The following is a 20676-nucleotide window of genomic DNA, read 5'->3' as shown; positions in this document are numbered from 1 at the left end:
CCTGGCTCCCCAGGGGCGCTGTGATGGGGGAGGTGGTACCCCAGTCCTGTGAGTGGAGCCGCCTGGCTGGCCCGCGGGGGGCGGGGTGGGGGTGAGGAGACCCAGGGAGCCACCGTGCCTCGCCCTCGCAGGGCTGTGAATCTGCGGGGGGTCTGAGAGGGTGTCGCCCACCCAGCATGTGTGCCTGTCCGCTGCTCTCAGGGCATGCTCTGTGCACAGCACCCAGGGATACAGTCAGGCTTTTGTGGATCATTGTGCCTCTTGGGGGTGGAAGGGCTGGGGCTGTTCAGGTCTCTACTTTTAGTTCATTTAAAATGCAAAATGAAGCCAGAAATGACCTAGTGGAGGGGGCAGGTGCTGGAGTGTCCTAGGTTTGGAGGCAGGAACACACAGGTGCTGGAGGGAGGACCTCCTGGAGGAGGCCCCCTGCTACTCTGTCAAGCTTCCGCCGAAGGCCAGGAGAGCAGGGTCCCAGGCTGAGGACATAGCAGTCTCTACCTCTGAGGCGTCCTGGGCCATCGCTGCCGAGGACTGGTTGCCCTCTGGATCCCAGGAGGCCCTTGGGGGGAATGTTGGCTGATTTGGGGCCCCAGCTGCTGTTGTGTCCCCCTGAGGTCCTTCTTGTGACTGTTTTGACTTTCTCTTCCACAAACAGGTAGTTGTTTGCTAAACCAGTGGCACAGGTTCTGTGTTTTTGTTTTTGTTTGGAGGAAGGCAGAGGGAGAGCGAGAATCTCAAGTAGGCTCCGTGCCTAGCACCGGCCGGACGCAGGGCTGGGATCCCACCACCTTGAGGTCAAGCCCTCGGCTGAAAGCAAAAAAGAGTCGGACCCTTCAGCGACTGGGTCCCCCCAGGAGCAGCCCCCACCTCGTTTCTGTGCTTCTGGTGATAACTGCTTCCTCCCCAGAGCATAAGGAGGGCCCCCAGGGAGGCGGGGGGAAGGGGCTGCAAGGTCTCCACTGCCCAAAGATGCTGACTCCTGGAGGCCACAGGGCCTTTGCAGATCCGAGGGAGGGAATGGGGCCTCGGACCAGCAAGGTCTCTCTGGAGACTGAACAGTTTGTGCAAGTGCCCCTCCCCCGCCACCACCCCAGGCTCTTTCCCATTTACTACTGGGTAGGCTGTTGGGTGTTTGTTGAATGAATAAATGAGAGGTTTACCTGCCCGCCCCACCCCAGGCCAAGGAGGATGTACAGACCAGGCTTTCAAAGAACAAGGAGTGGGAGGCAGGGGCTCCGATGGGGGAGGTCACATCCTGTGCGCCGTCCTCTCCGTGCCATGACGCATTCATTCATTCACCCAACATCTGCTCACAGGTGTTTCTATGAAGGGCCCCAGCCCCAGGCCTAGACGGCAGGCCGGGGCCTGGGATCAGGAGCGGGTACCAGGTCTGTTGGATCAGGAGTGGGCCAGAGGGAGGGATCCCAGGACCTAGAGGGAAGGGCGGTGAGAGTGGGAAAGTGCTCCCTTCCTAGACACTGCAGGTGGTTTGGAAAAGTGAAAATAAGACAGACCGCACTCACCAGTCTCTCCTGTCTGCCCCTCGAGCGCCACGCAGGGGAGCTAGCTTCAGCAGCCCCTCCCATCCTGGGTCAAGTCGTCCACCTCTGGGCCTTGCCGCTGACCCCCCTCATGGCCGTCTGCCACCCCTGTCACCTTCAGGAAGGGCCCTGGGGTCCTGCTGCTCGCTGGGTGGACATGCCCTGGGCTGGAACCTCATGGGCTTCCTCCATCAGCTTCCCCAGCCCTGCGCGCGGCACTGCACCTGTGCATAGCAGGGGCTTGCTAGACGGTACAGGATGAGTGGGTGCAAGCCCGGGCACACGGCTGGGACCTGTGATCACCTGCGCGTCTCTCCCGTGCTCCCAGCCCCACTCCGGCCCCATCCAACCTTGGCCAGGTCACCGGAGGCCCCGCTCCTAACTGCCAGCTCATTGGTACCCTGGCCCTGCTGTGCGAGGCCCCGCCCACTGACCCTCCCCAGCCTGCCCCTACCTTGGCACCCCTCAACTTGCAAAGCCCCAGCCCTGGATCTGGGCCCGCCCCTCCTCTGGGCCGCACCATTGCAGAGACCGCCCCAGCCTCCACCTCTGACCGGCGCCCCCTACCCTGGTCCTCTAGGTGAGGCTCCGCCCCCGAACAGGCCGCTCTCGGCGAGACTCCACCCTGCCTTGCCCCGGCCCCGCCCCTTGGGCCCGAAAAACTTAGCAAGTCCCCGCCCCGAGGACCGCCCAGGACCCGCCCAGCTTGAGAAGCCACACCCCCCGCCCTCCCGGGGCCGCCCCGCCCCCGCCCCTTGGGGCCCGCCCATTTGCCAAGCCCGGGGCCCAGGCGGCTCTGGCCCCGCCCAAATCCACAAGGCCGCCCCCCCCCCAGGGTCATCCCGGCCCCGCCCAGCTCTGGAAGGCCCCGCCCCCAGGCCGTCCTGGGACCGCCCCTCGGTCGCGCCCGCGCCGCCCGTTTCAGGCCGGTTGGCACCGGGCTAACAGCTGCGCCGCGTCCACCGCCCTGGCCACCCGCGGACCGCCCGCCCAGGCCCGCGCAGGTGAGCGGCGGCGCCCCCGCTGCTGTGCGTCCCCGGGCGCCCGCGCACCCTCTCTGGCCTCCGCCCAGCCTGGAGGTGTGAGGTCGCGGCGGCCGCCGCGGGGCGTCGCCGGAGGTTCGCGAGGGGCGGAGTCCAGTGGGGGTGCCGCAGCGCCCGGGGTGCTGTGGACTCAGGTCTCCCGTCCAGGGAGTGTCCAGCGCCTGGGCCACCGCCGCTGCGGGATGCTCGAGTCTTCTGGTGAGCGGAGGGTGGGAAGGCAGGGGGCAGCCAGCCCGGGGGGCAAGGGGCGAGTTCCTGCCCCCGCATGACCTTGGAGGGCATTCTGGCCACCTATGCATTTCTGCGGCCCACCTGAACCCCGCTGGGCCTCCCCGCCTCTGGGTCCCGCTGGGCTAAGCCTCGCTCACTCTGGACCTCACTGTTCCTCATCTGGAGAATGGGCACCCGCCTGGCTCAGGCCCCGGGGAGCCAGGGAGCTGGCTCAGAGCCAGGTCCTCCCCCGCGGGGCCTGGGGACGCTGTTGACTCAGATGCCAGCGGTCTCTGCCCTGAACATTTCTGAATTTAGCAGGCAGCCCAGACAGGGGGAGAAGCAGAGAGAGGGGGCATCAGCCCTGGGATGGGGGACGCTCTAGGCAGAGGGGGAGCCCCAAGGAGCCGTCTGAACAAGCGGGGTCGGTCTGAGAAGTATGAGCTGAGACCAGAAGGGTGAGGAGGCCCCGGCCAGGCTGCCCTGCTGAGCTACCTACTCCTGGTGGAAGAAACAGCCAGCAAAGGCTCGGGTGGGGGGTGCCGAGAGCTGGGTGGGTGGGTGGGGTCACTCGGGGAGCTGCTGAGGGTCCCCTGGTTAGACTCAAGTTCCTGGCATGGGAGGGCAAGAATCCAGCGTGAAGTGGGTGGCGGCAGCATTCCAGGCTCCGTGAAAGGCATGGTGTGTGCCCCCATCTCCCCCATCACGGTCAGCTGTCCCAAGACCACGGTCAGACCCTCTGCGTAGCTCAGCCCTCATAGACACGCTTCCAGATCCAACATGGGACCCTGGGGCCGCGGAGTCAGTCGGCAAACGGAGCAGCGCCCAAGTGGGCTGGGCATGTGGGGAGCGGGGGTTGGGGCGGGAGGGGGTGGCAGGACGGCCTGGGAGGGGTGGGTGTGGGCGCGCCAGGATGGGCGGCGGGGCCTCCTAAGGGCCGGGCTCTAGTGCCCGCTCGGGGGCTGCTGGATGTGAGGCTGTTGCAGGTATGGGGGTCAGCCTGGGCCCCACTGGACCTGAGGATACCTGGAGAAGGACACAGCCAGGGGCTGGGACTTGAGGGCCCTGCGGTGGGACAGCTGGTGGTCATGGGAAGGGGCAGTTTAGAGGGTCCGGTCTCAGGCCTGGAGTTCTGGGAGGGCAGAGAATGGGGCAGTGGTCCAGCTCGTCTGGCAAGGGCTGGGCCCCTGGTGTGACCTTGGTCTCTCTCCCCACAGCCCCACCAGCATGGGCAGTCTCGCCTACCGAGAGGACTTGGAGGAGGAGAACTCAGGTGCGCGTCCTGGGTCTGGGGGAGTGGGGAGGGGCTCCACGGAGCTTAGTGGCCGAGGTGGGGGACTGAGGAGGCCCCCCACACCGACACAACAGACCCAGCGTGGGGCTCTCCTCGGGTTACAGATGGTCGCACACCTGACAACTGAAACCTAGGGCCGCAGCCCGCCACCTGGGAGCCCCTCACTGGGCCTCCGTCTACCCCTTCTGCAGAAGGAGCGGGTGTGAAGGGGTCTCCCGGAGCCTGTTCTCGTAGCCTAGGGATTGGCCCAGGGTGTGGGGCCGGGGCCCGCTCCTCGGATCCCGGCTGGCGTCTGGCAAGCTTCCTGGAGGAGGGAGCAAGTCGGGGGCTGCAGGGGCTGTCCTGCTTGTTTACCGGCTCCCTGCCCCGTGCCGGGAGCCCTGGGGGCCCATTATCCGTCCCCTGGGGTGTCGTCAGCCTGTGTTTGTCTGAGGCCTCGCCCCCCCGCGCTGCTCCCTCCGGCTTCAGCGTTCACCTGGGAGGTGAAAGCCAACAGCAGGGCCTACAACAACCAGTTCAAGAAGAGCTTCCTGTGTTGGCAGAGGCAGAAGCATAAGGTGCGCGCCCCGGCCCTCGGCTCCCGCCCTCCCCCGTGGCACCCCGCACCCCCACTCCGAGCCTTGTGCCGGGGTCGCTGTCCCTGGCCGCCTCCGCCCCGCCCCAGCTGGAGTTAACAGGAGTTACTCAGAACCCTCGGAAGGGCAGTGCGTCAGTGGGGCTCTACCCCGAGCCCCTTGTGTGCGTCTCACTCTGGGCAACCCCAAGGACGTGGCTCCCGCCCTGGGTCTTCACACCCGGTGGGGCTCAGAGACGCCGGCTGCAGCCTTGGGCGCTCAGTAAACTCGGGGTCAGGACCTTGTGTTCAGCAGCTGCAGGGTCGAGGCTGGGGCGGCCAAGGGGCGGGCGGGGTAGGTGGGGGCCCCGGCCTGGGCGGCAATGCTGTGCTGGCTCCCGTTCCAGAGCAATGTCATCAACACGGCCAAGTACAATGTCTTCTCCTTCTTGCCTTTGAACCTGTATGAGCAGTTCTGCCGCATCTCCAACCTCTACTTCCTTCTCATCATCATCCTCCAGGTGGGGTGGGGTGGGGGCAGCCCTCAGGGTCAGCCCTGGCTCACCCTGCCTCCTCTGGGGAGCCGCCCCTGACCACCCTTGCCCCAGGGTTCTGGAGACCCAGGGCGGTTTAACTGTACTGTTGCCTGTGGCTAGTGAGTCCATGTCCTGTGCCCCACACTCACCGCTGGGGCCCTACCACCCGGCCCGGGGCCTGGCACAGGGGAGGGGCTCTATGTATGTTGAATGATGACGGGTGCCTGCGTGGCTCCTTCTGGTCCAAGGAGGCCACGTCCCCCGCCCCCATGGACAGCGGACCTCTTGGCCGCAGCCTTCCTAGTCAACCCCAGAAGGCAAGGAGGAAGCAGGGGTCCAGTGCATGTTCTCAGAACCTGCTGGGCCACTTCCCACTGCCGGGGTGGTCCCGGCGAGGGGGATTGGTTTCCAGCCGGGTCCTCTCCCTCTCTCAGAGGGTAGCCTGTATCCAGAGCACCCTGACCCTCACCAGGGTCATCTCCTTTTGTTCTGAGTAAAGATGCAATAAAAGCTCATTGAGCACCTACTGGGTGCAGGTCCTGTGCTAGGCATCGGGGACCTGGCAGTGGCTTCAGCACCTGGGGACTGGGGGTGACGTCACAGCACGTGGTGGGCGCCAGGGGTGGGGACAGGGACCGCCCAGCCAGGCTGGTCTGTGGGCAGCTGGACACGGAGGGGAAGGACCGCTCTGGGGAGCACTCGGGGTGGGAGAAGGGCCAGAGGGGCCAGAGGTGGTCGTCCTGAGGTCTGGCCCTGGCTGGGGTGGTCAGCAAATGGACCCGGGGCCCGGGTTGAGAGGCTGGCTGTGCTGGGTGTGAGGGCAGGGGAGACGGTCCGGGTGGCGCCGGGGGGACGGGCTGGCATGACCCCCCTCCACGGCAGGGCTTCCCTGAGATCTCCACGCTGCCCTGGTTCACTCTTTTTGCCCCACTCGTGTGCCTCCTTGTCATCCGGGCCACCCGCGACTTGGTGGACGACATCGTGAGTGTGGCTGGGGGCGCGCGGCGCATGGGGGGGCAGGTGGGGGCGGGGGCGGGCACTCCCGCGGGCAGAGGGTGGGGGGCAGAATCCGCTTCCTGCTCTGGCCAGGGGCCGCCTGTGTGGGTGGCTTCTCTGCACGTGGGCCCTTACCGGGCGGCCGGGGGCAGGGGTGGTAGGGAGGGGTTGGGGCCGTCCCTCTGACCCGGCCCTTGTCAGCCCAGGGGCGACACAGGAGCGACAGGCTCATCAACAACAGGCCCTGCCAGATCCTGGTGGGGAAGAGGTGAGGCCCCGCGGCCCGGTGGAGGGTGGCTGGACGGTGGGGGCGGCCAGTGGCTTCCAGCGCTGGGGGGGTGCACGACAGGGAGGAGCCGCTGGCAGAGCGCCCGGAAGCTTCGGCTCCTGGACGTCCTGCTCGAGTCCAGTGGTGCCTTCTCTGTGGCTTCTCAGCCCCAACTTCCCTGGCAGCTCCTGTCCCCCAAGCCTGGGTGGGCCCGGCAGTAGGGGTGGAGGCTGAGGGTCTGAAGGGGTGCGGTGCGGGGGAGGCCTGAGAGGGACCTGGGAGTGGGGGGTCAGGGCCGCCTGGCCGTCCGGGAGGACCGAGGCCTGCTGGAGCCAAGACCTCTCTGAGCGGGGGGCGGTGGAGTCTGGGCGTGGGAGCCCCGCCCCTGCGCACCTGCCGCCACCCCCACCCCCGCAGCTTCCTGTGGAAGAAATGGGCGAACCTGTGTGTGGGAGACGTGGTCTGTCTGCACAGAGACAACATCGTCCCGGTGAGCTGGCGGCAGGGCCGGGGCAGGGTCGGCGTCCGGCTCCTTGTCCTCCTGCCCCCCCCCCCCCCCCCCCCCCCCCCCCCCCCCGGCAGCTCTGTTTGCCTCATTCCCCCGCCCCGCGCCAGGCCGACCTGCTCCTGCTGGCCAGCACGGAGCCCAGCAGTCTGTGCTACGTGGAGACGGCAGACATCGACGGGTGAGCAGGGGTCACCGCAGGGGTTGGGGGCTCCGGGGGCGAGACGGGCCCCGGTGGCCGGGGAGTCAGCACCGCACGCCTGCTTGGGCCTGCTGGTCGCTTGCCCCGTGAGCATGTGTGGGGCACCTGCAAGCCAGCAGGGCCGGCAAGCAGCCGCCTTCGCACCAACGTCCCCGGGGCCCTCGCGTGCTCCGCGTGCCGCCTCGGCCCACGGAGAAGCAGCGAGGCCCTGCTCTCCGGGCCCGGCACCCACTAGGGGCTTAGCGAGACCCCCGCCTTCCGCCCGCTCCGCGTCTCATCTCCAGGGAGACCAACTTGAAGTTCCGGCAGGCCCCGCTGGTCACCCACCTCCAGCTGACCAGTGTGAGGAGCATGGCTTCCTTCCGAGGTGAGCGGCCACAGACCCATCCGCCCCTCCCGGGCCTCCGCCTGCCCCCTAAGCAGTGGGTGCCCAAGTTCCCCACCTTGCTGGGTTTCGGGGATGTTGGGGGCCGGAGCAGCCTTCAAGAGGCGCGCGCTCACCCCGGGCCGGTGTCGCGGCCCCGCCATCAGCGCGAGCACGGGGCGTTTCCCGTGGTGACGGCACGAGGGTGGCGTTGGTCGGGCTTATGACCGCACGTTCGGCTGCTGATGCGAAAAGGCAGCCGGTGGACATGGGCTAAAGACGTGCGTGTGGGTGGGAAGGGCCCACGGGACAGGGCGTCCTGGGCGTGTCTCCTTTGCTGCCTGGAAAGCAGGACCTTTCATCCCTGGGGGTACCGTTAGGGTTCGTCACACCCCAGCAAGGGGCGACTTTGCTTATCCCCGGCTTGCCGGAAAGGCACGGTGCTCTGACGGGTCACGGAGCAGAAGCTGGGTCTTGAGCTCATGGCCGGTCGGTCACCGCATCTGGGAAAAGCCTTGCTTGTGTGGAGGGCGGCTGCCCCCGTCCCTCCCTCTGGGCCTCCACCTGCCCCAGCCGCCCCAGGGGGGTCCTGCGAGGCATGGCCCAGCTTTCAGAGCGGGGAGACTGGGCTCAGAGAGGTGAGGGGGTCCCAGGCTTGCCCCTTGGCTCCCCTGCCCCCCGCCAGGCCCGCCAGTGGACAGCTCCCGTCTCCATTCAGGACCAGCTCCGGCTCTAGTCCTGGAGCAGGCCTGTGGCCCCCCCGCTTTCTCCTGCCGGGGTCCCAGGCCACCGCTCATTGTCATTTTCCCCTGCCCTGGGCCATCCTTTGACCCTCAGTTTATTTTCTCAAACACAAGTGGGGCTGGAAGCCCCGGTCTCTGGGCGGTGGGGACAGAACGGCCCTCTCCCACTACCGAGAACACTCTGCGGGACCCCCTTTGTCCCCTGTGGTTTCAGGGTGCTGGATGGAGGTGTCCTCTCCTTCTCCCCCTCCAGGTTTACTGAGCGGATGTTGTAGGCTGGGGGCTGGGCTGGGTTCTGGGGACCCCAACGTGACCAGGACGAGGCCGGTGCCCCCTCCCCCTCCCCCCTTCCCCCTCCCCCTCCCCCTCCCCCTCCCCCTCCCGGAGCTCACAGATGTCAGTGGGGCCCGCCCCAGAGTGACGTCTCGTGACATCCCAGGGTGCTACCCGTGAGCAAGGGGGCTCCAAGGGGAGGGCTTCTGCGAGGGGGTGTGAGTCCTGTGGGGGCGGCGTGGGGCAGGGCCGGGCCCGTGAGGGTGGCTAGAGCGGGAGGGCCGCCGGGCCACGCCGAGCCTCGGCTCCCTGCCCCCCCGCTGCCCCCAGGCAAGGTGGTGTGTGAAGAGCCCAGCAGCCGCCTGCACCACTTTGTGGGGTGCCTGGACTGGGACGGCAGAAAGCACCCCCTGGACAGCGGCAACATACTTCTGCGCGGCTGCAGGGTTCGCAACACGGACACCTGCTACGGGATGGTCATCTATGCGGGTACGGCACCCGGCGGGGCCCGAAGCACCGGCAGGAGGTCGCACGGCCCGGCCCGGGTCCCTGCAGCGTAGCAGGGTGTGAGGCGGCCGGCGCCCTTGCCGTGGCTGAAGACGGGAGGGGTGTGCCCCGGACGGACGTGGGGGCGGCTGGAGGGAAAGAGGACAGGCGGACAGGCGGGCGGGGCTGAGTGGACGCTGACCTCGCAGGCTTTGACACCAAGATCATGAAGAACTGTGGCAGGATCCGCCTGAAGAGAACCAAGATCGACCGGCTGGTGAACCGGCTGGTGGTGCTGGTGAGCCTGCGGCCGGCGGCGGGGGGTGCGGACCCTCGGCCTGATCCCGGCCCGGGGCTGTGGACCGGAGCCTTCCCGGAAGAGAAGGGCCAAGCAGGAGTGTCCTTGGGAAGGAAATGCTGATGGCGATGTTTTCCAGGCCTGCAGGAGGTCGCGATAGTCTTGCCTCCCTCCTCTGACAGCGGACGGCCCTGACTTTTTCCTTAATTATCTCTTTTGAAGTTAACTGAAGAAATCAGGGCGCCTGGGGGGCTCGGTCAGGGAACTTTCTGCCTTCGGCTCCAGTCATGATCCCGGGATCCCGAGATGGAGCCCCGCATCGGGCTCTGTTCAGCTGGGAGCCTGCTTCCTCCTCTCTCTGCCTCTCCCCCTGCTTATGTTTCCTGTCTCACTCTCTCTCTCAAATAAATACATAAAATCTTTTTTTTAAAAAGACTATTTATTTATTTGACAGACAGAGATCACAAGCAGCCGGAGAGGCAGGTAGAGAGAGAGGAGGAAGCAGGTTCCCCACCGAGCAGAGAGCCCGATGCGGGGCTCGATCCCAGGACCCTGAGATCCTGACCTGAGCCGAAGGCAGAGGCTTTAACCCACTGAGCCACGCAGGCGCCCCAATAAATAAAATCTTTAGAAGAAAAATGAAACCACAGCCACAGGGTCAGATGAGAGCCGCCCAGTGGACCCCTTCCTGCCCCCCGCCCTCCGGGCCCCTCTGCTGGGCCCGCAGGCAGGGCTGGCTGGGGAGGGGGCCGTCCCCCTGTCCCTGCTGGTGGGTCTCCGGGGGGACCCGTGAGCTGCCCGGGGCTCCACCACCCCCCTCCGTCCCTCCCTGCAGATCTTCGTCTCCCTGGTGCTGGTCTCCATGGCCCTGAGCTTGGGCTTCTGGTTCAAGGTGACGGAGTTCAAGGCCAGGCACTACTACGTGTCCTCCCGGTACCTGTACAGTGTGGCCGCAGAGACCTTCTTCATCTTCTGGGGCTTCCTCATCCTGCTGAGTGTCATGGTGCCCATGGCCATGTTCATCATGTGGGTCCGGCCGCCGCCCCCGCACCCCCCGCCCGCCGGCACGGGGGCTGGAGCGTGACCCCGCGTGCCTTGCAGGGTCGAGTTCATCTACCTGGGGAACAGCATGTTCATCAACTGGGACGTGGAGATGTACTACGCCCCGCAGGACCAGCCCGCCAGGGCCCGCAGCACCAGCCTCAATGACCAGCTGGGCCAGGTGCAGTACGTCTTCTCGGACAAGACCGGCACGCTCACCCAGAACATCATGACCTTCAAGAAATGCTGCATCGGGGGCGTCACCTATGGTGGGTGCCCCCGCCCCCGCGCCGGGACGGGGCTCCGCTCTGGGTCTTCGCGGCCAGAGCTGGTGCGGACGGTCACGGGCTGCTCCAGGGGTCCCACGAGGTCCGAGTCTTCCCTGGGCTCTGGGAACAGGAGCGTCGTTCTCAGCTCACAGACCCCGGGGACCGTGCCAGGCGGGGCTCATCTGTCCTCTCCGGAAACCAGGGCCCGGGGGTGGCACTGGGGAGGTGACAGAGGACCCGCCCGGGTGGTCCATGGGAGACAGAGCTAGAAACCGCACCCCACCTTCAGCCTGGGCCCGAGGGGCGAGAGGGAGCAGCGGGGTCGGCCGTGGGCAGTATCTACCCCCTGCTAGGTCTTCAGATGTTTCTAGAAGGGCCGCGGACCCAGGTTTTCGTGTGGAACCGCCCAGTTTTTCCAAATCAGCAGCCGAGTCCAAGTTGTAAGGAAAGACCACGGAGGGCCCTCCGTGCAGCTGTGTGCTCCGGCTGCCCTCTGGGATCCCCAGAAACTGTGGCTGTGTCTTGGCCTCCTTCATACAGAAGGCAGAGCAGAGGCTGGGGGTCCTTGGTGGCTTGGAGTGTGGGGTCCAGAGCCTCAGGCCCAGCTTGTCCGCTGTATCTGGTGGCCCCAGGAAGCCTGACTATGAGGCTGGGAGCTGTGGGGTCCCTGTGGATCTGGGGGAGCTGAGGCCTGACGAGGGGGTCTTTCCCCAGGCCCCGATGAAGAGGAGGACACCCCACATAAGGTGAGCCCTGGCCGCCGGGTCACGCGGGGGTGGGACGTGCAGCGGCGGGGGCAGGGATGCGCCCAGAGCCCACGCACCGCGCTCCGGCTCCGCAGGAGAACCCCTACCTCTGGAACGAATTTGCTGATGGGAAGTTGCTTTACCAAAACGCTGCGCTCCTGGGCGCCGTCCGGGACAACGAGGACAAGACGGTGCGCGAGTTCTGGCGCCTGCTGGCCATCTGCCACACCGTGATGGTACAGGAGGAGGACCGTGAGTGTGCCCGCCCGCTCCCCCGGCCCGCTCCCCCGGCCTGAGAGATGGCCCGGCCCCACCGCCAGGCCCCCTTCCCCTGTCTTCGGGATCACGGGGTGTCCAGGCTGTGACTTGAGAGCTGTGCTTGCTGTCCATGGTCACATGAGCCCGGGAGACGTCTGTGACCGCCTTCTGGGCCCCGCGCTCTGGAGACACCAGCGGGACCCGCTGTAGGGGTGGCGGGTCCTGGTGGAGGGCAGGCTCCCGGGGACGGCGCCCTGCCCAGCGCGTGGTTCCCTCCCTGACCAGGCCAGCTGGTGTACCAGGCGGCATCCCCCGACGAGGAGGCACTGGTCACGGCGGCCCGGAACTTCGGGTACGTGTTCGTGGCACGCACACAGGACAGCATCACAGTGTTGGAGCTGGGGGAGAAGCGGGTGTACAAAGTTCTGGCCATGATGGACTTCAACAGCATACGCAAGCGCATGTCCGTGCTGGGTGAGTGCCGGCGCCCCGGGGGCGGCGGGCCACAGGGGAGAGCGTGTGGCAGCCGGGCCTCTCCCTCTGCAGTCCGCAGCCCCGAGGGCTCCATCTACCTCTACACCAAAGGCGCTGACGTGGTTATCTTTGAGCGCTTGCACAAGAGAGGCGTGAAAGAGTGGGCCACGGAGGAGGCCTTGGCTGTGAGTCCCCGTGGGAGGAGGGGCTGTGGGGGGGCGTGAGGGGACAAGAACAGAGGAGCAGAGTGTGTAGAGGAATGGAAAGTACCCTTGCTGGCCGTGTACAGTTGTCCAGGTTGCACACTTCCCAACCTCCCCCCAGTGTGAGCGTGCACATGTAGGCCTGCACACACACGGACTGGGAAGGACCTGAACTCTCAGCTCTATCTGTCCAGAGGGGACATGTTTTTCTAAGTCACACAAGGACACCCTGTGGTTGGGTTTTAGACTGGACACTGCCTCCCTTCTCCTAGCCAAGGCTGGGGCCCAAGACATGCGCAGCTCTCCTTGCCTCGAGGCTTTTGCTCCATGGGTGATGACCAAACTCCACCGCCCAGCCGATGAGGCTCTGCCTGTTGCCTGCTGCTCTCTCTAGCCTGGTATCTCCTTGCCCCCAGGGGGTTTCCCAGGACCCCGGTTTCTGGCTTACAGTTTTTCCCCTTGCTCAGATGATACCTCAGGACCTTTGCACACCTAACCCCTCTGCTTAGAATGCCTTCCTCCACTCTGTGGCTCAGGATCTTCTAGTCCTCAAGTCTCAGACGTGATTACCTCCAGGGGGATTTTCCTGCCCCAGTCCTAACAAGGCTGACCTGTCACGTCAGGTTTCCTCTCTCTGGCCCTGACCCTGTAGGGCTCCCTAAGGGCTTTGCTAGGTCTGCGGCATCACCTGGTGCAGGGGCCAGTGGGGGTGTTTATGGAAAGAACGTCATGTGTCCCTCCGCTGGGGGCTTCCCACAGAGCCCTGTCTGCTGGGAGTGGGGGGCAGTGTGGAGCTCTGCTGGGGGAGGGAGTTGGGGGGGGCCTCTGATCTCTGACTCCAAGCCGGGGAAGCACATGCAGAACAGTGACGCCCTCGCACCGCTGCCTTGTGATGTGCGGGGAGCCCCTGTCGCGCCCCAGCCGGCCTCTAGTCCCACTTCTAGTCAAGAACAAATGCCCACTGGGGCAGAAAGCCTGGGGCCGGGGGTGGGAGTCCAGACACTCCTAAGCAGGGAGGGAGGGCCTGGGGCTGACCGAGGCGGGGGGCAGAGAGGGTCTTAGGAATGTTCAGAAGTTGCCGTAGGAGGCGAAGGGAGGGGCTCCCAGCACGGGAGAGGGAAGGGGCAGTGCGCAGGCCAGTGGAGCGGAGCGTGGGGGGCGGTTTGGGGGAGAAGGGTGGTGACGGGGCGGTGCCGGCCCCCGGCCCCCAGTCCTTCGCTGAGCAGACGCTGCGGACCCTGTGCCTGGCCTACAAGCAGGTAGGGGAGGACGCGTACGAGGAGTGGCGCCAGCGGCACCAGGAGGCCAGCGTCCTGCTGCAGAACCGGGCCCACGCGCTGCACCAGGTGTACGAGGACATGGAGCAGGACCTCCAGGTGCGCGGGGCGTGGGCGGCCGGGCGGCGCCCCCTCCTCTGCCGGGGGCCGGGTTCCCGCTCAGGCTGCCCCCGCCCCCCAGCTGCTGGGAGCCACGGCCATTGAGGACAGACTGCAGGACGGCGTCTGTGACACCATCAAGTGCCTCAAGCAGGGGAACATCAAAGTGTGGGTACTCACGGGGGATAAGCAAGGTGGGTCCCAGGGCGGCCCGGCCCCGCGCAGAGAGGGGGGCCTGGTGGGCAGGAGCTCCTCCCCTGACCGGAGCGCCCCCGACAGCCTGTCCCACAGCCGGGCCCAGCCCGGCCCCCCACCTCATCTGGGGAAGGGAGAAAGGGGAACTGTTCAAAGTGCCGGGGTTCCCCTGTCCCGCCGGGAGGCCCTGCACTGTGCGGAGCCTTCCTGCGCGTTTGATCTCCATGCCCCACCCCCTTGGGCCGGGCAGGGCTCCGAGAACTCGGGGCACGCTGGAGGTTGCGCAGGGCTCGGGTCCTGAGAGCCCCGGATCCCCTACTCTCCCCTGCGGGTTCTTTGGGGCCCGCTGGGCGTGCACGCGGCCAGGCGGCGTCAGGGCTCTCGTGGGCACTGGACGTGGCGCAGACGGACAAAATAGTCAAAAGATGTCAGTTCGCGGCCGTGGTCCTATAAAGACAAACATAGCCAAGCTGCTGCTGCTTTTTTTCCTTCTAATTTTAAAAGAAATTAAACCATCTTTGTGGGTTCCAAGAAGTGCCGGGGGCCTAGGCATGCCCCATCCAGTGACCGCTTGGCCCTGGCCCCCAGGATCCCGCCGGAGGACCGGAGTGGGGGCCCCTTTGCTCCCAGCTGCGGCCAAACCATCAGGGCCGGCAGCCGTTGGCGGCCCGAGTCCGTGCCTCCCTCTGAGCCAGTCCTCAAGGGGGGCCTGGGCAGGGGCATGATGGGGGGGGGCTGGGTCTCCACCGCAGGGTGGGCGTGGCCGGCGAGCGGGGCCCAGTGGTGCTGAGCCAGGCTGGTTTGCAGAGACCGCGGTGAACATCGGGTTTGCCTGCCAGCTCCTCTCAGAGAACATGCTCATCCTGGAGGAGAAGGAGATCCTGTAAGACAAGGGGCTGGGCCAGGGCAGAAGCGGGGCTCCCGGGGTCTGCAGGCCGCCCTCAGCCTTGCCTGGCTGGACTCCCAGAGGGGGAGACCCAGGCCCAGCGGGAAGGGGGCGCAGGGAAGCCTGCGCCCGCCGCGTGGCTGAGCCCAGCTGGGCCCCTGCAGCCGCATCCTGGAGGCCTACTGGGAGACGGACAACAGCGCGCCGCGTGGCAAAGGCCGTCGGAAGCACCTGTTCCTGCCACGCGTCAAAGTGGCCATGGTCATCAGCGGGGAGTTACTGGTCAGCCCCCGGGACTGGGGAGGGGGCCGGCAGGAGAGGCGGTTCTCGGAGGGTCACCGTCTGGCCTGGGAGGAGGGCCCCCGGAGCGGAGGGGTGCGCGGAGAGTGATGAGCCCCCTGCATGCCCCCTCCATGGCCAGGACCACCTCCTGCTGTCCCTGCGCAAGGAGCCCCGGGCGCTGGTCCACAACGTGAACGAAGACGGGGATGCGTCGTGGCAGGAACCGGACGCGCAGACGGAGGACGTCCAGCAGGACCGACGCCTGTCCCTGATGTGGCGGATCCTCGGCGTCCAGCTGAGGGCCACGGTCACGCCGCAGGTCACAGGCTCCAGCAGCAGCACCAGCGAGAGCCCCGAGGTGCGGCGGGAGCGGGCCTTCGTGGAGCTGGCGTCCCAGTGCCAGGCGGTCATCTGCTGCCGGGTGACGCCCAAGCAGAAGGCTTCGATTGTGGCGCTGGTCAAGAAATACCAGCGCGTGGTGACCCTGGCCATCGGGGACGGCGCCAACGACATCAACATGATCAAGAGGGGGTGGGGGGGGGGGGGGGGGGGGGTCGGGGCGGCGGCGGGGGGGGTGGGGGCAGCCGGGGTGGCGGGGGTCGGGGCGGCCGGCCGGGGCTGGCGGGAGGCTGAGCAGCCACATGTCCCCGCAGCCGCGGACATCGGCGTGGGGCTGGCGGGGCAGGAGGGCCTGCAGGCCGTGCAGAACAGCGACTACGCGCTGGCCCAGTTCTGCTTCCTGAAGCGGCTGCTGCTGGTGCACGGGCGCTGGTCCTACATGCGGGTCTGCAAGTTCCTGCGCTATTTCATCTACAAGACGGCGGCCAGCATGATGGTGCAGATCTGGTTCTCCTTCTACAACGGCTTCTCTGCCCAGGTGTGCTTTGTGTAGGCCCCGCCGGGGCAGCGGCCACACGCCCCCTCTGGGCCCAGCGTTTGCAGGGGTCTTGGCAAATTGGAGCTTTGAAGTGGGGGCAGGGCAGATGCCCCCGTGTCCATCCGTCTAGGGGACCCAAGGGGAGAGCTGGGGCCCCGGAGAACAGTGTGGGGGCTGGGCCGCTGACTGTGAGGCTCTAGGCGGTATCAGGCGAACAAGACAGGTGCCCTCTGGAGCTCTACGAGGCTCTCTGGCACGGATTCGCCCCGCATAAAAGGACGTGTCTTCGAAGGGCCAGCTGTGAGGGGGTGAGCTCCCCGTCACTGAAACCCAGGGGTTTGGGGGGCTTCACAGGCGCACCCTGGATAAAGATGTATTGTCTGTTCCTTTTACTGTTTTTTGTTTTTTTTTTTTTTCAAAGATTTATTTATTTATTTGACAGAGAGAGATTACAAGTAGGCAGAGAGGCAGGCAGAGAGAGAGAGGAGGAAGCAGGCTCCCCGCTGAGCAGAGAGCCCGATGCGGGACTCGATCCAGGACCCTGAGATCATGACCTGAGCCGAAGGCAGCGGCTTAACCCACTGAGCCACCCAGGCGCCCCCTTTTACTGTTTTACTTATAGGTATTTTTCAGATGTTTCTATGAGTGGCATTCTTTTCTTAATTTGTTTTTGGGATTGTTCCTTGCCGGTGTCTAGAAACAGGAGTGAGGTTTTGATTTTCGGTCTGTGCCCAGCAGCTTTGCTGAATCGGGTTACTGCCTTTCATAAACTTCTGGGGACCCTTTTGGGACTTCTCTACATATAGAATTACGTCCTCTGCAAACACAGATAGTTTTCCTTCTTCCTTTTCTAGTTAAATAGCAATTATTTCTTTTTCTTACCTAATTGCTCTGGCGACGACTTCCAGTGCAGTGAGGAAAGCAGGATCTTTGCCCGGCGTTGAGCTGTTGTTTCTCACATTTGTTAACGGGAAGGACTGCCGCTTACTCTTCTCTTTATTTTCCCATGTCGATTTCTATCAGTGTAGACGCGTGGCTGTTTCTCCTACTGCATCCGTTGTGGCTCCGATCGTCCCTGATTTGTCGCTTTGACACATGCCTGCTCTTTTCCGAGTACAGCCCCGCTTTCAGGGGCCATGGGAGGCCCCACACTCCTGCTGCATTTCCCATAGGGAGACCTGGGTCCTGGTGGTCAGACCGCAGACTCGACGTGCCGGGTGCGCTTGCTGGGACTGGCCGCTTCTGGACTGCGCGGTCGGCAGGAGCTGCTAGTGCACGGGTGTCGCCCCCGTGGAGACACACACCTGTCCCGTGTCTTCTCCGTGTCTGTCTGTCCTCTCTGTGTGTGTACTTTGAACACTGCGAGCCCCCGGCCGTCCATCTGATTCCGGGCCCGAGGGATGAGGCCCAGCCTAGCCTTTCCCATGGACTCACTGCGGGTTCTTTTCTCCAACAGTGAGGAACTTGGTTCTCGTAAATTTTCTTGTTTTTACTTACTTGTTCCAAACCAGAAGGCCCATCAGGGGTTTCCAGAGCTCATGTTCTGGTAACCGGATCGGCTTTGTCGTCGGAAGGCCTCTTCCACACCGGGTTCCCCCAACCCTAAAATGACCCGAAAACCCCACATCGTCTAGCCAACCCGCCCCCCCATATTTCTACACTGGAGCCAGCCCATTAAAACAAGGACCCAAAGGTGCAGTTTTGCAATAGTTAGACCCTGCTTTTCCACTCTGCCTCTCACCTTCCCGTCTTCATCCGGCCTCAGACAGCCCAGCCCTGCCTGGTCCAACACCAGCCTTCCTCGTAGCTCCGCTTCCCTGTGCGCCTGGAAGCCTCCCCAGGGGTCCAGCTGGTTTGGGTGGTGCCCTCGGGTAAAGTCTTGCTCCTCTCCCCTGGCTGACCGCGCTCCATGTCCTCTCTGCCAGCCTCTGTATGAAGGCTGGTTCCTCGCCCTCTTCAACCTGTTGTACAGCACGCTCCCCATCCTCTACATCGGGCTCTTCGAGCAGGTGAGCAGCGCCTTGTCTCCTCCTTCCCCGGAGATGCTCCCGTGTCCGTCCTGGGGGCCTGGTGCGGGAATGGGGCTGTGCCCCTCTCCCCACCTGGTCCCAAGAGCCCGCCACTTCCCCCCCGCCCCACCCACCCCCAGGACGTGAGTGCCGAGCAGAGCCTGGAGCTGCCCGAGCTGTACATCGCCGGCCAGAAGGACGAGCTCTTTAACTACTGGGTCTTTCTCCAGGCCCTTGCCCACGGCACGGTCACCTCCCTGGTCAACTTCTTCGTGCCCCTGTGGGTCAGCCACGACTCGGCCGGGCCCGTCAGCTTCAGCGACTATCAGTCTTTCGCTGTGGTCGTGGCCATGTCGGGCCTGCTGTCCATCACCATGGAGGTAGGCAGGACCCCAGCCGGTCCAGCCCCAGGGGGGCCTCAGATGCGAGCCACTGAGGAGTGCCCGCTCAGTGACCCTACCGGGGGGGGCCTTAGCAGGTGCCATCCGTGGCCCCGGGGCACCTCCATGGAGCCCTGCCCCGACCCGCCCCTCCTGCCCCTTCAGGTCGTACTCGCCATCAGATACTGGACGGCGCTGTCCGTGCTCGCCGTCTTCCTCAGTCTCCTCTTCTACGTGCTTGCGACTTCGCTCAGCCAGAGCCTCTGGCTCTTCCAGATCTCCCCCAAGACCTTCCCGTTTCTGTGTGAGCCCCCAGCAGGGGACGGGGTGGCGGGCCCTGGAGACGGGTACATCCCCGTCTGTGCACCGCCGTGCCCCTCTCCGAGCTTCTGTGTTCTCACGGGGCACGCAGTGGTGCCGTGGAGGGGGGTCGGTGCCTTCTAGGAGTTGGCACAGAGGTGTCCTGGGGGCAGAGGGAGAGGGGGCAGGCGGGCTGTCAGCAGGAGGGGGCACACGACAGGCTCTGGCGAGGCTCCACCCGGGGCTGGGCTGTGACCCTGACCTGTTGCCAGATGCTGACCGCAACGTGCTGTCCCGGCCCTCCATCCTGCTGGTCGTTCTGCTGAATGTGTCCCTGAACACCCTGCCCACACTGGCCCTGCGCGTCATTTGCCAGGCCCTCAAGAAGGCGGGCCCCAAGGTGAGGGGGCGGGGGTCCCCTCAGCCAGAGCCTGTGCTGGGAGCCATAACTCCAAGACAAGGGGCTGGGAGTGGGAGGGATGGAGACCCAGGCACACGCCCAGGACCCTCGGGGCACCAATAACAAGACCCACCCCCAGAGGATGGGGGTTTGGGGGTCCAGGTGACAGAGCAACTTGGAAATGGTTTAGGGAAGAGAAGGGACATAGAAGTGCCCCAGTGTCCATGCACAGATGGAGGACACACGGCAGGGTCTGTCCCACGCAGGAACACGGTCCAGCCTCAGGAAGGGAGGGACCCTGACCCTGCCACACGCAGAGGGACCCCAAGGACACGGGGTTCAAGGAGAGCAGCCAGACCCAGAAGGACCCGACCCGCAGGACCCCACTCCCAGGAGAGCCCCAGAGGAAAACCCCCAGATCTAGAAGGGCGGGTTGCAGCGGCGATGGGCCCTAGAATTGCCTGGAAAAACGGACCCAGACGTGGCCAGAACCTGCCATCCTCTGCCCGGGGGGCTGGCCACGTGGCTGCCCCAGGCGCCCCTGTCTTGGCTTTGCCACCAGAGGGCACCCCAGGCCGCTGGCGGCCGGTCGGGGTTCGGTCCCAGGGAAGGACACGGGGTGCACCGCGGTCAGTCTCAGGGCTCTCCGGGTAGGGAAGGGTCAGTCGGTGGCGGCCACGGAAGGGCTGTGAGTGGCACGGGCTGCGGGCAGGTGCCCCGAGAGCGGGGGCAGCCGGTGACCTCGGGCTCCGTTCCGCAGGAGCGGGAGGAGGCCCCCAGCGAGGAGGTCGCGGCGGTGGAGCCCGGGCCCTACCCGCAGCGGGGGTCGCGCGGCCGCCGCTCCAGCTACGCCTTCTCCCACCGCGAGGGCTACGCGGACCTCATCACGCAGGGCACCAGCCTGCGCAAGGCGCCCGCGCTCGGCGGAGACGTGCTGGGGGCGCGCGCGGGGACCCCCGAGCCAGAGCCGGGCGCCAGGGAGTCGCTCCGGCCGCGCGCGAACACGTGGGCCCCGGGGAGGAGGCGGCCGCCGCCCCAGGACCCGGCGTCCGCGGAGGACGCGCCGAGCCCGGGCGCCCCCGAGGCCCGGCCGTCCGGGTCCCGCCGGGAGCCGCCGCCCGCGGGCCAGGAGGACAGGGAGGCCCCGTGGAAGGCCCCGTTCGCGTCCTGGAGGAGCTGGTCCTCCGGCTGGCGGCAGCGGCTGCAGGGCCCCAGGCGGCGCGCGGCGTCCCTCCCCGGCCGGAGCCCCGCGCCCGCCGCGCGCCCGCCGCCCCCCGGAGGCCCGCGCGCGCCCGCGGAGTCCGTCCCCCCCGGGGACGACGCTGTCCTCGCTGTAGCGGCCGCGGGAGCCCCGGCACCGGCCACCCGCGCGCGCGGCCCTCCCCGAACGCCGGGCTCTGCGCCCCGCGCTCGCCAATAAAGCGGGGCGCGCCGCCCCTTGGCCTGCTCTCGGCTCCGCGTGTTCCTGAACCGGGACCGGCCTCGGCTTGGGGCCCCAAACACCGCCGTCTGGTGGCCCGATGGGGCCTCGCAGGGGGAGCCCCGCCCCCACCCCAGCCTTTCTGGGGCGGGCAGGGGAGGCCCTCCAGGGCACCGGTCAGGTCCAGCTCTGGCCCGCGCAACCTCGTCCCCACCAGGCTGCCCCCACCCCCTCCCGCCCGGTCCCCC

At 66.2% G+C, this 20676-nt stretch overlaps 1 protein-coding gene across 1 annotated transcript; it reads left to right on the top strand.

Moving 5' to 3' along the window:
- Positions 1-2668: 2668 nt before the first annotated feature.
- Positions 2669-20428, top strand: ATP8B3 (ATPase phospholipid transporting 8B3). Its single transcript, XM_059392608.1, has 28 exons — positions 2669-2782; positions 4012-4067; positions 4557-4645; positions 5049-5162; positions 6060-6158; positions 6380-6441; positions 6859-6931; positions 7057-7127; positions 7433-7515; positions 8859-9017; positions 9224-9312; positions 10148-10338; positions 10414-10622; positions 11337-11368; positions 11464-11620; positions 11912-12100; positions 12173-12285; positions 13515-13679; positions 13762-13873; positions 14682-14757; positions 14925-15042; positions 15182-15569; positions 15696-15919; positions 17845-17928; positions 18069-18308; positions 18474-18612; positions 18881-19008; positions 19769-20428. The coding sequence occupies exons 2-28, from the start codon at positions 4022-4024 to the stop codon at positions 20426-20428; spliced, it is 4110 nt and encodes a 1369-aa protein (XP_059248591.1). The 5' UTR covers positions 2669-2782; positions 4012-4021.
- The last annotated feature ends 248 nt before the right edge of the window (positions 20429-20676 follow it).

The sequence above is a fragment of the Mustela nigripes genome, chromosome 2 (assembly GCF_022355385.1).
Source record: "Mustela nigripes isolate SB6536 chromosome 2, MUSNIG.SB6536, whole genome shotgun sequence".
Taxonomy (NCBI): Eukaryota; Metazoa; Chordata; class Mammalia; order Carnivora; family Mustelidae; genus Mustela; species Mustela nigripes.
Note: the sequence above shows the minus strand (reverse complement) of the source record. Positions and strands in the feature narration are given on the sequence as shown.